Source organism: Rhopalosiphum padi, chromosome 1 (assembly GCF_020882245.1).
Source record: "Rhopalosiphum padi isolate XX-2018 chromosome 1, ASM2088224v1, whole genome shotgun sequence".
Classification (NCBI taxonomy): domain Eukaryota; kingdom Metazoa; phylum Arthropoda; class Insecta; order Hemiptera; family Aphididae; genus Rhopalosiphum; species Rhopalosiphum padi.
Genome location: NC_083597.1, coordinates 24,385,163 through 24,400,541, shown reverse-complemented (window position 1 = coordinate 24,400,541; position 15,379 = coordinate 24,385,163). Strand labels below are relative to the sequence as shown.

Below are 15,379 nucleotides of genomic sequence, written 5' to 3'. Positions count from 1 at the left end.
TGTACTTCTTATCTCGTCGGTACAAGTAGTTTGCTTAAAAATGCGATGGTTTTACATTAACTCAGTGGTGATGAAATTTATTCTATAGCAAACAGCGACAGTTAAAAAATAAAAAATAAATTAAGTATAATAATATGCATTTGACTTCAATAAATCGATGAAAACTATTTTTCGTCTAAGGTAAGACGTAGAAATTTCAAACGAAATTACGTATTATTTTACTTAGTTGCACAATACCAGTATAATACATCTGTCATTTTGAACTTTTGAATGATTTGTACTTGTTTCATTAAGTAATAATATAATCCATGATTCATGGATTATGAAATAAGTACAAAATAGTATAATACTTACATATTTAAAAACGTGTTATATTGTAATTAGTAGTCACAAATAACAATAACGAATATTATTATGATTTAAAAAACGTAAATTTATATACATTATTATTATTATTATTATTAATTTAATTTCAACTGAAATAATATATATATATATTTTTTTTTTTTAATTTAAGTTTATGTATAAATTTATAATATAATTATTATTAAAATAAGAAAGTTTTAATAAAAAATTGTTTATAAATACAAAAGTTGATCAAAATTTGTCTTGTGTAGTGCCAACTTATTTGTTAAATAATATTTGAGTAGGTACAATTAAAATAATGTTTTGTTCAATATTATGAAGTACTTACTCTCCAATTATGATTGTTATAACTTGTAAGTATCTATTACAACACTGATGTCTGATAATATATTCTAGGACATAAATGGGTATTACAGTTTTAATTATATCAATTTGCTTAGAGGACGATACTGCACGATACCCGCATGTGTTGTCTCCGTCTTACTAATGCAAAGCACGCAAAATTGTACGTTCAGTATAATCCATTTTTCTCTGTCAATTTTAACATTAGAGTGAATTATCTTAAGGCGAGTCTATTATTAAATTTAAATGTAAAAATATTATCCTGGTCCCGTGTTAGTTTTTTTTTTTTATTATTTTATTTTAATTTTAAGACAAGTTATAAGCATTTTAAAATTATTGTAAATTTATATTATTCACTTATTTCACATAGGTATGCATTTCTTTTACTAAATTTATTTTAATGACATAATGAAGAAAACATTAGTTTAAATTTAAATGGTGTGGGGCATTGTTTGGTAATATTATATTCATTGGTTATTGACTACTGAAGATGGTAGATTTCAAGTTAAGACTCTTTTAAGATTTTAAAATCCTCAGCTCCCAGTTAAATAAATATATTATACTTGCGTTTATATTATATGAATAAACATAATAATGGTACACAAGTACATTTTAGACGACTTGCTTTTGGTTGATAAACAATAAAATAATTGATTTAGCCAAAAAAGATATTGATAAGTGCAATTTTAATCTTAAACATTATTTGAAACCCAGTTTTCGGTTCACCCCAGGAGGTGGTAATAAAAAAACAACGATATTACTAATTATCGGTATACTTGAAACGGTTAGGGTGGTAACAAATGCAATCCCCTCTCCGATAAAGCCGAAGACGCAAAGGAAGCGTTTTCATTTCAATCTGATTTGACGTAGGTCATGTTTTTTATCGTGGAAATAATTCCGCAAAAATATTAATTGCTTTTGGCAAACGAAACACCGAAAACCTTGTCACTTATCCGCCCGCGAGGCCGGAGCTTATGAATAGCAAGTATTGCGATTCAAAAAAAAAAACGAAATAGTAAAAATACAACAACGCGACTACTGTTTTACACGCGCGTCGCGTATATATCGCGGTGTGACGGTTGGGTTCTCGGCGGGTCTCTCTGCGATCCGTGGCGGAGGGTTGGTGGGGTGGGGGATGGGTGTTCGGTCGGTTGATGGGTATTGGCGGCGGTTTAAGGTGCACGGCGGCGCGTATATACAGTATATCGGCACGCCGGCGGAGCAAGCTTGCGCGACTTTCGGACTTTCGTCGGTTCGGGATGAAGGGCGGCGGCGGTGGTGCGGTGGTGGTGCGGTGGTGGTATAAACGCGCGCCGCGGATACTGCGAGCGCGCGACTTCGTTACCACTAGACCGGCATTAGACGTTTCGGCGTGCGACTTACCGCACTATACCGCCGGCCGCCACGCTGCAGTCGCGTGATCCGCGGGCGAAACCGTTACACCGACGACGGGCGTTCGTATACGCGTGACCGTTGACAGTTAAAACAATACGATTTAAACCGCACTTCGACCGGACCTATAATAGTTGTTGTATTCGACGACGGTTCGCTATCGACGAGAAACGTTTTGAAACGATCGAATCGTTCGGTCGGCGCTATAATATAATCCGTATCAATATATCAAACCGTTTTCGGCGATAAAACGCGAGGGAATATCCGCTTCCGCGGGGTATATATTTTATTTACACGCGCAATAGCATGCCACAGTATTATCTACGGCAAGACGACGTCGCACCGGGTTCGTTACCGGCGAAACACGCGTTCTGATACCATCACCCGTCGTCGATAGTATTATAATATTATCGTAATAATAATATCATTACGAGATCGTTGCTGTGGTGCGCGACACGACTATGCCGCGGCGAGCCAACGCGGTCTTCGGCGGACGGACAGAAATTATATTTTAGAAACGGTAATCGTGTGATATTTTGCACGGTATATGCGTATAAAATGATAATCATTGTATTATTAGGTAATATTTGTATGCTTTTCGCGGTTTGTAAGCGATGTAGATTTTTCTTCTTTTTCTTTTTTTTTTTTTTAACTTTTGTGTTTTCGTGTTTCGTGTTGTGACCGCCTATACATAACGCTTATTATCATTTAATATTGACTTTATTATACATTGATATCATTGTATAGAATAAACGTCGAAGAATGGTATCTTTACTAATGTCGCGATGTCGACTGCAGTTTACGTCCCGACTTCGAACTGCAACGCATCATATACGTTTATAATAATATTATCGTAGTTATCCGTTAGTATCCGGCACGTTTTCGGCACTAATTTTACTGTTTAAATCTGTACAACAGCGTCGAACATTAATTATGTTAAAATTGTCGAGTCCGTTGTTATCGACATTTACCTGCAATTTTGCTTGTTGTTAAATTTAATCATCCTCCGAAGAAAAGGTATATTTTATATTGAAGTCATAAAACCATCAAAGTCGACTAAGTTTTATGCAAAATTTAATTTGAAATTTTCTTTGTACTTATATAGTCTATACACGGCTATACATTATATTTATTTATATTGTGATGGTACATTTTGTTCCAATAGAATTCTAATATCTTTTACTAGTTTTTGTTTAATGATATTCACTAATTGTTTTTTTTTTCAGATATTGTTGAATTTTCAATTTAAAACTGTTTACAATCAAAGAATGAACGCTCTATTATATCTTTTCATGCTGTACATACTCGGTAAGTAATTCAAATTTACATTTTTTTTTAAATCAGGGTTTTTGATTTACACTAAGAAATTTAGCTGAAAAAAACAATAGATATTAGTTTATCTCCAACTATATTATTTTGTTGTATATTACTCGATCTTAATAACAACCATCAAATATAAACGATTATCAGTAATTGTCAAATGTACGTATTATTTTTTTCTCCATTTTATGAATGACCTTATTAAATTGTTTGACGTTTGTGTTAAATTTAATGAACGAGATTAGTGTAAAGTTGTAAGTGAATTACCCACTCCTGTAGTGACGTAACGGCAATACACTATTATGATGTGTTATAGACATAAAATAATACAATTTTAGAACTGTAAGGTATTTGGTTTACTAAAATAATTTTACCAATATTGTGAATTATTTATGTGGTTCGTTGAGTGGTGGTCAATTGCATATTTACCGAGTTTTCGTAAAGTTATCATCGTTTAATATTGGAAAAAAGAAAAAAATCACACCAAGAGAATATATTATAGGAAATATTTAAATATTTTCATAACAATAATTATTGCACTGTAGATTATTTTAACATATTAAACAAACAACATATAATTTAATCATGTAAACAAAACTTTTATCAAAATCGCATTCAAAACAAAAATTCAACGATATAATTAAATAGTTCAATTTATTAATTGCTTAAGGATATACAATTTACTTGTTTTGTATATTTTGTAAAACATGAGATTATATTTTGGTTCAATTATTTGAATTTTTGTCATTATTGTTATCATAATATTACATGACATTACATTACTCGTTTAAATTGTAATATGAATAAATACATTAAAATCTTTTTTAAAAAAAAAAACATCTGCTTAACCTTTTGCAGTAAAAAAAGGATGGTTTTCATTTGAAAAAAAGTAGTTTGTATCACCACAGAATATTCTTTTAACGGTATAAAAGTATTTAAATATAAATATTTTTATGGTGTACCTATATTTATTATTTATTAAATTCGAAAAAATCAGAATTTTAATAAATGCATTATTAAGGATAAAAAGGAAATGAGTATATTTGATGAATCATTCTATATATTCTGTATGATATAGGGATAGCAAATTTACAATTATTATGTAATAATTTTCTATCTCTGTAAACCAATTAATTTACTTGCAGAAGATTTCAATTTTGCAAGACAGTCATTATTGTACATACGTTGGATTGCCAAAATGTTCTCGGAAATTGCACTGTGTAAATCAAAAGTCAAAACCCGTGCATTTTAAATTACTTTTCGGAAGGATGTTTGTGTTTAGTTTGCATGTACTTGGTTTGGATTCATTTTAGGATTTGCTTACGGCAAAATCATTTAGTCGGTTTTCAATTATTCTTGGTTAAAAATATTTAAATATAAAAACATTAACAATGTTATTAGGTACCCAATGAATAATATATTTACTGACCAGTTGGTGGTATTATAAAAGTTAAATATACATATATATATATATAGAAATATAATATAAAGTACTTAAATCAATATCAGCATTATATGATACAATATTTAAATGATTAATATTTATTAATTTGTTATTATAATTTTTTTTTCTCCAAAATATTGATAGTTATCGAATTAATACTGAAAAAATTAAAATTAAAAATACTTATTTTATGCTGTTAATAATATATGTTATACATTTTTTAAATTTCAATCAAGTAGGTACTTGTTGTAAGACATAGTATTAGTTGATAGAAAATAACCAATTATTTATCTATTTGTAAGTAGCATTATTGTTGGTGTATTAAGTGAAAAACTTTAACTTTAGACATTGAATTAACATGTTTTACGATGCAACTAAAATGAATACCGCATGTGTGCATAATATAACTGACCATACTATACAAAATAAAAAATAGAATTGATCGTTAAAATGGTCTTATTTACGTAAAAAAAAAAAGGCGTAATTTATTGAAACAAAAAAGATGTTTGTTTTTACGCTATTTCGTGACTGTGTATATTATATTATATTATATTATACTATACAATGGCAGTACATGATATTCACATTGAGAGGGGGGTGAATGGAATGAAACGGACAAAAAAAAAGTAAGTTTTCCGGACATTGAATTTGAATAACCGGCTATCTGAGTTATAAGTTTCGGGGTTGTCACATAGAAGCCGGAGAAAAAAAATAAAACTTGCAGGGCTTTCTCCGTCGCGTCGTGCAATCTTTGCTGTCTTTTGCTCTTCCCACCGATAGTATATATGCCGCGATGGTTAAAAACTTTGGAGCTTTGCGCATTCACTACACGTATTTTCGATTTTCTACCCCGAGATGATATTATTATTATGCGTGTAACAAAAAAAAAATGATTATAATAATAATCGTTCGATTGATAGTATTGTGAAAGAAATCGTGGCATTTTAATTTCCTATCGCTGGTTTGATGCGGTGCCGCGCGATAACACGAAAATTGTATGCGTACCGTGCTTAACTCTATATATGCGTGTTTATGTAGACTATATCTATATAATATATTATGGAATTTATTGTGCGGCGCGTGACTATATACTCGCACGTCGTCCGACTGCGTATTATAGCTCATACGATCGTGTCGATAATTGGATAATAATATGTAGCTGCTATGAAATCGAATTTCATTTTTAAAGTTCAATTTGACTTTTCCTACTTGAAAACATATCAAATCGAGTACCTGTTATGTATTTGAATAGGCCGCAACGAGTAAATGGGGAAGAAAAAATGGAGATACGCTTTTGAAGACTCTATGACTATATAAAATGCGACATTAGGAACAAAATACAAACATATACGTTATTACGTTTTTACTATAAAAAAAATACTGCAAAAATCGTTTCCGAGAGGACGCTGTGGTGAAATTCGTAAAAAATTAAAATACAATATTTATTTCATATCTAATTCAGCGAAAACGTATACAAAATGTCTAGGTACCTATATGGTACAATATAATAGATAATATATTATTTATTGTTTTAATTACTTACATATAATATATTATATATTTTTCATTTTAAAATCTTTACGACTTAGGGTTAAATACCGCGATCAGTAAAATATTATATACTGTTACATTCCCAAAAGTCACATTTAGACCCAACAAAATATTTTAAGCCGATGTCTTCCGTCGAAGGCGAACATTTTCGGACCCAAGAGAATATTGTAAATCGTCCAAATATAATGTCCTATGTATCTATTGTTATATCTTCAATCTATTATACGAATTTTTTGCTAAATTTTTACGATGGTATCGCTGCATCGGGCCATACCACAAATGGCCTATATCGAAAATATACTTGTTTTCTAACGCGGCCGGTGCAATTTAAAAGTATTGGCCACAGTATTCCCAAACGGACGATTTACATACTTTGAACTATAAGCTTAAAATCGATCCATAATATAGTCAAGTAGTCGATAACACATTTTATTGTCGTTGTCTGTTTGCTTAATACTTTACTATACCATAATTTACACGGTTTTTATTTTTCTTACTATAATAATTCATTGGTGGAACGAATTTTTCAATGCTTCAACTTTCGATAAGATGCAATAACAGTCTGTCAAAAATGGCTTCTCACGCGCAATCGATAGTTTTCGATACAATTCGTATTGATAAAACAAACACAATAAAATAATAGATAATCTAATGTATTACTTCTGCATCCTATAGTTATTTCGCTTAATAAAATATTGATAGTTAACATTAACTCGTTATTGTTCATTTGAACTGTTATAATTACGTACGACAGCTTAAAATAAAAACTATATAAAATCCTAAAAGCATACATTTTTCTCTAGGGTTTCAAGAGAAATTTGGAATTCACAAATTTAATCGCATCTTATAATGATGCATATAGATTGGATGTAACACGCGTAAACTCAATACTATATAATAATATGATAATATATGTGCACTATTTAATTAACATCAACTGAACACCGTGAATATTAATTAAAATGCGTTCATGATTATCTTAAACATAGATTTATTTACCCGTAAAAAATTGTTCACTTCAATGAATGTTAAAGATTTATCTGAAATAGGTATTATGTGAATCGTAAAAACTACTCAAAATACGATGATGGCCATAGTGAATTAAACATAATATACACGAAATTCCTTAAAAAAAATATAATTTTAAAACGCAATGTAATTTGAATTTGTTGAATTTTAATTTTTTATCCATATTTTGTATAATACAATCAATTTTTAGGTTATTTATGCTATTATTTCCCTGGACGATGAGGTCGATGAGGAGTGTTGACGACATCAACAATAATAATTGTTATTGCACTTATCAAATATTTTTATAACTGATGTAATTTGACATTTAATAAAAATAAATTAAACCAGATACAAATAAATAGATAGGCGATTATGTGATTACTAAGTATGTACGCATATTTTAATGTATTAGAGTATTGGTGTGTATTTATCAATAATAAATATTTACCAATGGTTATGTCTGAAATTTAAAGAACCTTTTCAATGAAGAAAAAACACCAAAATATAAAAATTTCGTTTTAAATTTTACAAAATTGTATTTTATAAATACATTTTTATAAACCTATATTAAAAGTATTAAACTGTGATAAATAAAACACTTAATTAGTACGTTATTATATCTATAGTAGTTTTAAAATGAATAAAAATGAATAAATTTAAAGTTCATATTTTTTTTACACAATTTTAATTTTTTAATTAGATTATTTACTGAAAATAATAATAGAATATAGTTAGTATTTCATAAAAAAATGCGTATATTTTTTAAAAGTATTATTTTGTGTCATTACATTCAAGTAATATATTTTTTTGTAACAATGTAAGCATTAAAGTGTTAAAACTATTAAGCCATATTTATCGGTAAATAGGTAACATTTTATTTTTTAATTTAAAAATAATATAATTTATAATTTAAATTATTTACAATTTAATATCAATAATATTACAGATATTACATTTCTTAACAGTGAATAATTATAAATTGTTGTGTACCCGATGCGGCTTATATTATATATATACATACATATATGATTAGAATTGTATTATTTTTTTATTTTCCATTATTGAAGCTCCATGGACTAGGATCGACCTCGAGAGGTCTCAATACGGGCTTGATTTCGCACCAATGTAGATCGTCGAATATTCCCATTTTCTCACTTTACGAATATTTTTTCAGGTGTTTTACAGGAAAATGTTCCTCGAAATTCAAAATCAGTATTAATATATAGCATGTGCGTATTGTACGATATATATACAGTTTTTCGGGATACTTGCGGTGTGAAGGTGTGTTTCGGTCGGTTCTCGTGTCTTTTATCGACCAGCATAATTTACACTTTAACGACGATTTGAATCTAAAAGGACCACAATATCCATTTATACATAATAAATAGTAAAGGGTATTATATTTTTCATGAAAATACTTGCAAAAACACAAATATAGGTACATAAAAATATGTATATGCATATTGCATATACGTGTTATTAAAGAAACATGATATGTAAATATTATATTATTTGGGAAGTCAATTACAGATAAGTGCTTTAAGCTGTATACGGACATTATTCCGTGAAGTTTGTAATATATGTTAAATTGCGTTGGTAATTTATTATTATTGTCAAGCAAATCCGTTTGCACTAATTTCGACCACTATAATAACTCACTTAAAGTCCCGCGATTCACTTAAAAGTTACAACTTTAATAATACATATTACCTACAGTAGAGTTTATCTTTATTCTATTCTTTATTAAAAAATTACATTGGTCGATTGATAAACGTTCATGCGGTTTTCGCTTGGACACGAAAACTGATACACTGGTAAGAATAATTCGATCCCTGCGTATATAACCTACCTGCGTCGTTCATCTTCTCTTTAGTGTATCGTGTCTATCTTATTTATCTACCCATAGGCACGGGGATAATGATTTTACCACGGTGGAATGGCCATAATAAGATCCGAAACATTAAAATGCCGACGACCCCTCTCCCACCCTACTCGTCATAACACACACACTCACACACACATATACAAATCTAGGCGCATTAAAATACCTTTGACGTGTCCGATGGCTTTGAACCAAATCTGATTCAATTACGTGTCACGATAATAATTTGCGATGAACATTTCGGTTAATTACAGACGAATGAGCACGCTAAGAAGCACTAACTGCCGTCGGGTAATGATTAGTAGTTGGTCGTGATGTAGATTGCACAGGGATGGGCGTGTTGTATAAATCCTTTCATTTCCGGTCGATCCAAATTGCTTAACTCGAATCCGTACCTACAGTGGCTAGGTTGGAGTTTACCACACGCCGATGTAATTATAGGAGCCTAACGCTCGTAAAACTCGGTCATAAAACACGGTGTATCAAAATATTCTATGGATCATTCAAAGTAAATCGCTCGGAAAATCGGCGTTAAGACTCATTGTCGTCCATCGCTCCGGAAACGTTTTAGCACACCGCCCCGGAAGAGTCAGATTAGGTTCATAATAATTATAACTTATGTTCTACATGCATATAGAGCATATTATGGTATAGGTTGTAGTGTTTACTGTACAGTCTACTCCTGATAACCTGCCGGGTAATATACTAATATTATTAACGTAATAAATTAGATGTATAATTAAAACATATTGGTGTGTCATCTGCATAGTTTTAAAATCATAAATACACTATAAATTATAATTATACTGCAGGTACGAGAACTAGCAGTACTAGCAGAACATTTTCTACAATTTTTAAACATTTAAAAATAAAAAAACATTCATTTGAAAAACTCAACCAACCCTTTATTCTTTAGTGTACCCATACCGCCTAAATAATGAAATAAACAAGTAAAATATCATTTTAACGTCACTACTAACTGCACGATATTCGATAAGATTTATGACGACAAGTTTGTCCCGTGCGGCTTAAAGCCTCACAGAGTTAAGTTAATATAGTCGTTTAATTGAAAACCTGCGTCACGTGCACGAGGTTCTTTTGTAAAGCATTTCAAGTAATTCCGTTCAATAATAGGTGGTTTTCATAATATTAATGATTTAATTAATTTCGTGGTTTAATACAAGCCGAATACTAGTATACTAATAAAATCTTATATGATTTTATCAAAGCACTCGGATGATTGAATACTAAAATATAGTAATATAGTATCAAACAATTAATATTATATAATATCAGGTACTTCCGGCACTGGTGTAATACGTAAGTCTTGATAATTCACAATATATATATACATATGTATATTGTATACCATAATTTCACTATTTCTGATAACATTAATTTAAAATTATATATATTTTAAATTTAAATGTTGTCTTATAAAAACAAAATTAATACTTTGCATAATTATAACATTGTTTTATTTTTATAAATAAGTAAATATATGTTTACAAAGCATTAATATGATTCAAATAGGCTTTTGATGTTGAATTGAATTAAAAACTCGAACATAAATATAACAATTCATTTGTTCGTAACTATATAAGGCTGAAACTATTACTACTTGTTATATAATTATAATATTATAAATAATATGTCGTTATTATTGTTAATTAATATGTTGAATTGAATTTTAATTTATTGTGGATTTTTTTTTTTTTTATGAAGTTGTTCTTTAGTTTATTCAATTAATTTAAATAAAACTATTTCAATTTCAAAGCTTCGCTTATAATCTATTACGACCGAATTTATACAGTATTTTAGGCGAAATATTTCCAATGATTGGATTTAAAAAAATACTAATAACAATTTTATAGTAAGTTGCATTATTTATAATAAAATTACTTTTGATTTAAATTAGTATTCTATACGTAGTTCTGATACAAAATATGTCAAATACGTCAAAATCAGCATATTAGCACTTTATTACTATTTAATTTATTCACTTTGCGAATATTTTTCAAATCTACTGAAAACTTCTAACTTATACATATATTTGTTTTTCAGTGGTTATCCATACTTCAAAGTTTTTTTTTATACAAATCAGCTTAGTAAAATATATTGAATATTTAAAATAACAAGAATTTTTTCCCATACTTCGCATTCAATAATAAATGTAGTTAGTAATATCAAAATAGTTATAGTAAATCGTATTACATTATGTACACGGAAACAAAGATTGACTGAAGATTCAAATTAGAATATCTTTAATAACTATTTGATTACCTACTTGTATTATATGGTATTAGGCGTGTTTTGAAATGATGGAGTCGATTCGAATAAATAAATAGGATACACGTTGCTGGTTTACAAACATCGTGCTAATATTATGTTATGTACATTTTACGTTTTCGTCTATATTCAAATCATTTATAATATTATATAGTATTCACGTTTATATTATACAGAGAACATATTATCAATGAAAACTTCATTTTGACTAATAATTAGGTGTACGAGGGTGGGAAGGTGGTAGGGAGGGGTGGCGAGAGATTGCGCCGAAAAACAATAGTTCCATGTAAATTATAATAATTTTAAAAGCCAAAGCGCATAAAAGAAGAGAGTTATTTCGGATTCGGTCCGTTGTATCCGCCACCGAGAATGAACAATACGAGTCTGCGAAACAGCACCCGAGTCTGATCAAAAACAACAAATCAGTTCTGAAAATCGACCGGACGACGGTGGAGATGAGGGCCGGCAGGAGACACGTTTATGTATATTATTATATATTGTAAATAAATGGACCGTCGTCCGCTCGTGCAGTATACATAGTACATTCTACTGCACAGCACAATATATTATATTATTATAATATAGTTGTATAATGTGTACGTAGTTGTAAATGCGACCGGAGCGGTGAAACAAAACCTATACTAATACTAATACTAGAGCCGACGTTAATTCGTAGCCGGGCTCGGATGCGGCGTGTATGGCTGCCGGCGGCGACAACAACGACGACAACGGCGGTATGTGCGGATTAATAAAAACGTGCCTATACACCGAAACACAAAACACATACACATACACACACACACACACATGCACACACATATATACGGACGATTGTCTGGGATAACAATAATAACCAGAGGAAAAAAATGAGATAAAAAGAATAAGATGAAAAAAAAATAGTGAGAGAGAGAGAGAGAGAGAGAGAGAGAAGAAGAGACGAGGACAGAGACCGACCGGAACGGCGAGCGAGTAATAAATAGAGGGTGCTGCTGTGACGAAAATATCTGCCGAGGGAATGTCAAAATAAACGATCCCCGTTTATTAACTATATACGCACCTATATATATTACGCCACGCACTGTGTTGTTGTTGTTATTATTATTATTATTATCATCGTTATTATTTTTTTTTTCCCTTTCGTGAGACTGTAGTTAATGGCCGAGACATTTGGACGGGGATTACGACACGTCGGGCATCATCGTCGACGTATTTATAAACTCTACCCGTACGACGACACGACGACACTCGTGCAATAACATCCGCGCGTCTGATTACCATTTACCTGTGTCTTTTATTCGCGAATGATTTTCAGTCGAAAACCACCACCACCACCACCACCACCACATGTGCGGGGTGGTGTTCTAGATAGAGTGAAAAATAAAACAATTATTTCCTATTCTTATCGTACTGTTGTGTGGCGCGTAGGTAAGCAGTCCACGCGTGCATATGCACGTATTATATTATACTGCGGGTCGTATAATATACCATCGCCGCCACGACGTATTACGGTTTGAAGGTAAATGGAAATCGTAAAACTTCTCGTACATCGTCTATATGCATATAATATGTCTATATACATATGTATACTGACTGCACCGAGGATGTGTATAAAATGTACATGCATAAATCTATAACGCCAAAGGATAACACCGTCGGCGCCCCGTCGATATTACACTCTGTGCGTTTTGCTTTTAAATTGCTGCTATAGCCGTCGCCGAAGGTTGAACAATTCCTAAACATCTACGCAATGTTATCAAACGGTACGATGACAACTATACAGTCAAGTTTTTCCCCTTTTATATCGAACCCGAAAATTTTCAATATCGTTTTAATAACGCACACACGCGCGCGCGCGCAACCGCACACGTGTTTTCATTTCATTTCCCCGCGACAATATACGATTTTATTATTGTATTACTCACGTGTGTAATTTAATGTTCAGACATATTATTATGTATAGTGCTAAGCCATATTTAAAACGAAAAGTCAAAAACCTTACAGAATTTCATCTGCCACGATATTAGTGTATATATTATGTACAATATATTATATTATATATATATAATATAAGAATCCGTATAGGTAACCTACGTGTATAAATTTCAAATCGTGCGATTTTCGGCAGACTTATTGGTGTCTAATAAATCAGAAATGAAATTACCCGAATGTGCGAAAACCCGTCTCCAAGAGATGAGCTTTTATTTTTACGTGAGGATACGACTTTAGTTTATAAAACATATACCACCTATAGGACAGGTACATGGTTACCAACCACAGCGTTACATCTAAAAGAATATTATATACGATTTACAGAGACGTGTTTGCGTTGTATAGTCATAGTTATGCTATACATATTATATTACCTACTAAAAATGTATATTCACATCGTTTATATTGATCTTTGGATTGGTATGGAGTTCGCGCATTATTTTATATAAAAAAAAAAACGATCGGTACGAGTATCTACATGGGTATTTGACATGTCTACCCGTGTTCATTTCACAAAACTCGACAAAATTCAATTAACAGATCATAAACACATAATATAAACGCGTTTTCTATTCGAAATAAAAATTGTTACGTCGGAAACTGTTTTAGAATTGAATAATAATATGATTATGCGTAGGTATAATATTGTATAACTGACACCTCTTTATTGTACGTTTCTAAATGCCGATGCAATACCATATCCTATAAAATGTCTTATGAAAGAGGTGTATACATTAAATAACAACGCATATAATAAATTATTTATGATTATAGGAAACAAAATTGTTAACTTAAATCCATAATACATTACTGTTATAATGCACGTCTACACTAATACTTGAAGTCGTATAATTCAATATTGTAGTATATTTATTATTACCATAATCGTTACTGCAGATAACTGCAGACCTAACGATCTTTTGTGGATTTGCAATTTTTTTCTTCAAATTTCCGTCAGTTATAACCGGTCTACGTTTTTCTTTAAAGGCGTCAGTCAACCTGAATTATCATTTACAATGTTACATTAATACCTTGCATAATGCATATATTAACTAAAACTATGGATATTAATAAAGAAATAATTTAAAATATTAAATTCATAACATAAATAAAGACAATTTATTTACAATTATTAATTTTCTTTGTCTGCCAAAACACCTTACATAATCTTAAAATCATAAGTTTATTATAACAAACATCCTAGGTATAGGTACGAGTATATAATTATTTAATAACGAAGTTATTATATTTTTTACACAAAATATTTATTAATATGATATTTAAATTTTAATGCTAATTTAATATCTGCCTTATTACTTATTCAATATATCGCATATTATATACCTTTCCAGTTAAATAAATACCTATTCGTATTTTATGGTACTTATTGTACTATTGCAGTTACTTAAACAGGTAATAAACAAAATGTATTAACAAAATCCAATTATCTAAATTTCAGATCTGATAATAATATGTAACTAAAATTATATATTATTTCTTCGAGCATGTTGGTTATTTCATTAATATCTTTATTATTAGTTTAAAAGCTCTTAATTTTAATTATACCGATGTACATACAAAGCATTATACTGGTTAGTTTAGACTGAAATATTTGCCGCAGTATAAGTATTGAAACAAAATAAAACAACAGTGAAAAAAGCTTTCATCACATTTTACTATGAATATAGCGCGGAACTTTGCAATTTCAAAAATTACTTCAGATGTGATTTTTATCTTTTGAAAAAATGATTCTCTTACATCTATACATATATATCTACTATTTATAATAAAGT

The 15,379-nt window shown here is 30.3% G+C and overlaps 1 protein-coding gene across 2 annotated transcripts in view; it reads left to right on the top strand.

Annotated features, from left to right (window-relative positions):
- The first annotated feature begins 2,053 nt into the window (after positions 1-2,053).
- The window catches only part of LOC132917778 (uncharacterized), a 75,633-nt gene continuing 62,307 nt past the window's right edge, over positions 2,054-15,379 (top strand). Inside the window, exons 1-2 of one of the 2 annotated variants that reach the window (XM_060978665.1) lie at positions 2,054-2,620; positions 3,327-3,408. In XM_060978665.1, the coding sequence (XP_060834648.1) occupies positions 3,369-3,408 (40 nt within the window). In that variant the 5' untranslated portion in view covers positions 2,054-2,620; positions 3,327-3,368. Of the gene's footprint in view, positions 2,681-3,326; positions 3,409-15,379 lie in introns of both variants that reach the window. The other variant, XM_060978666.1, reaches the window with a different exon arrangement.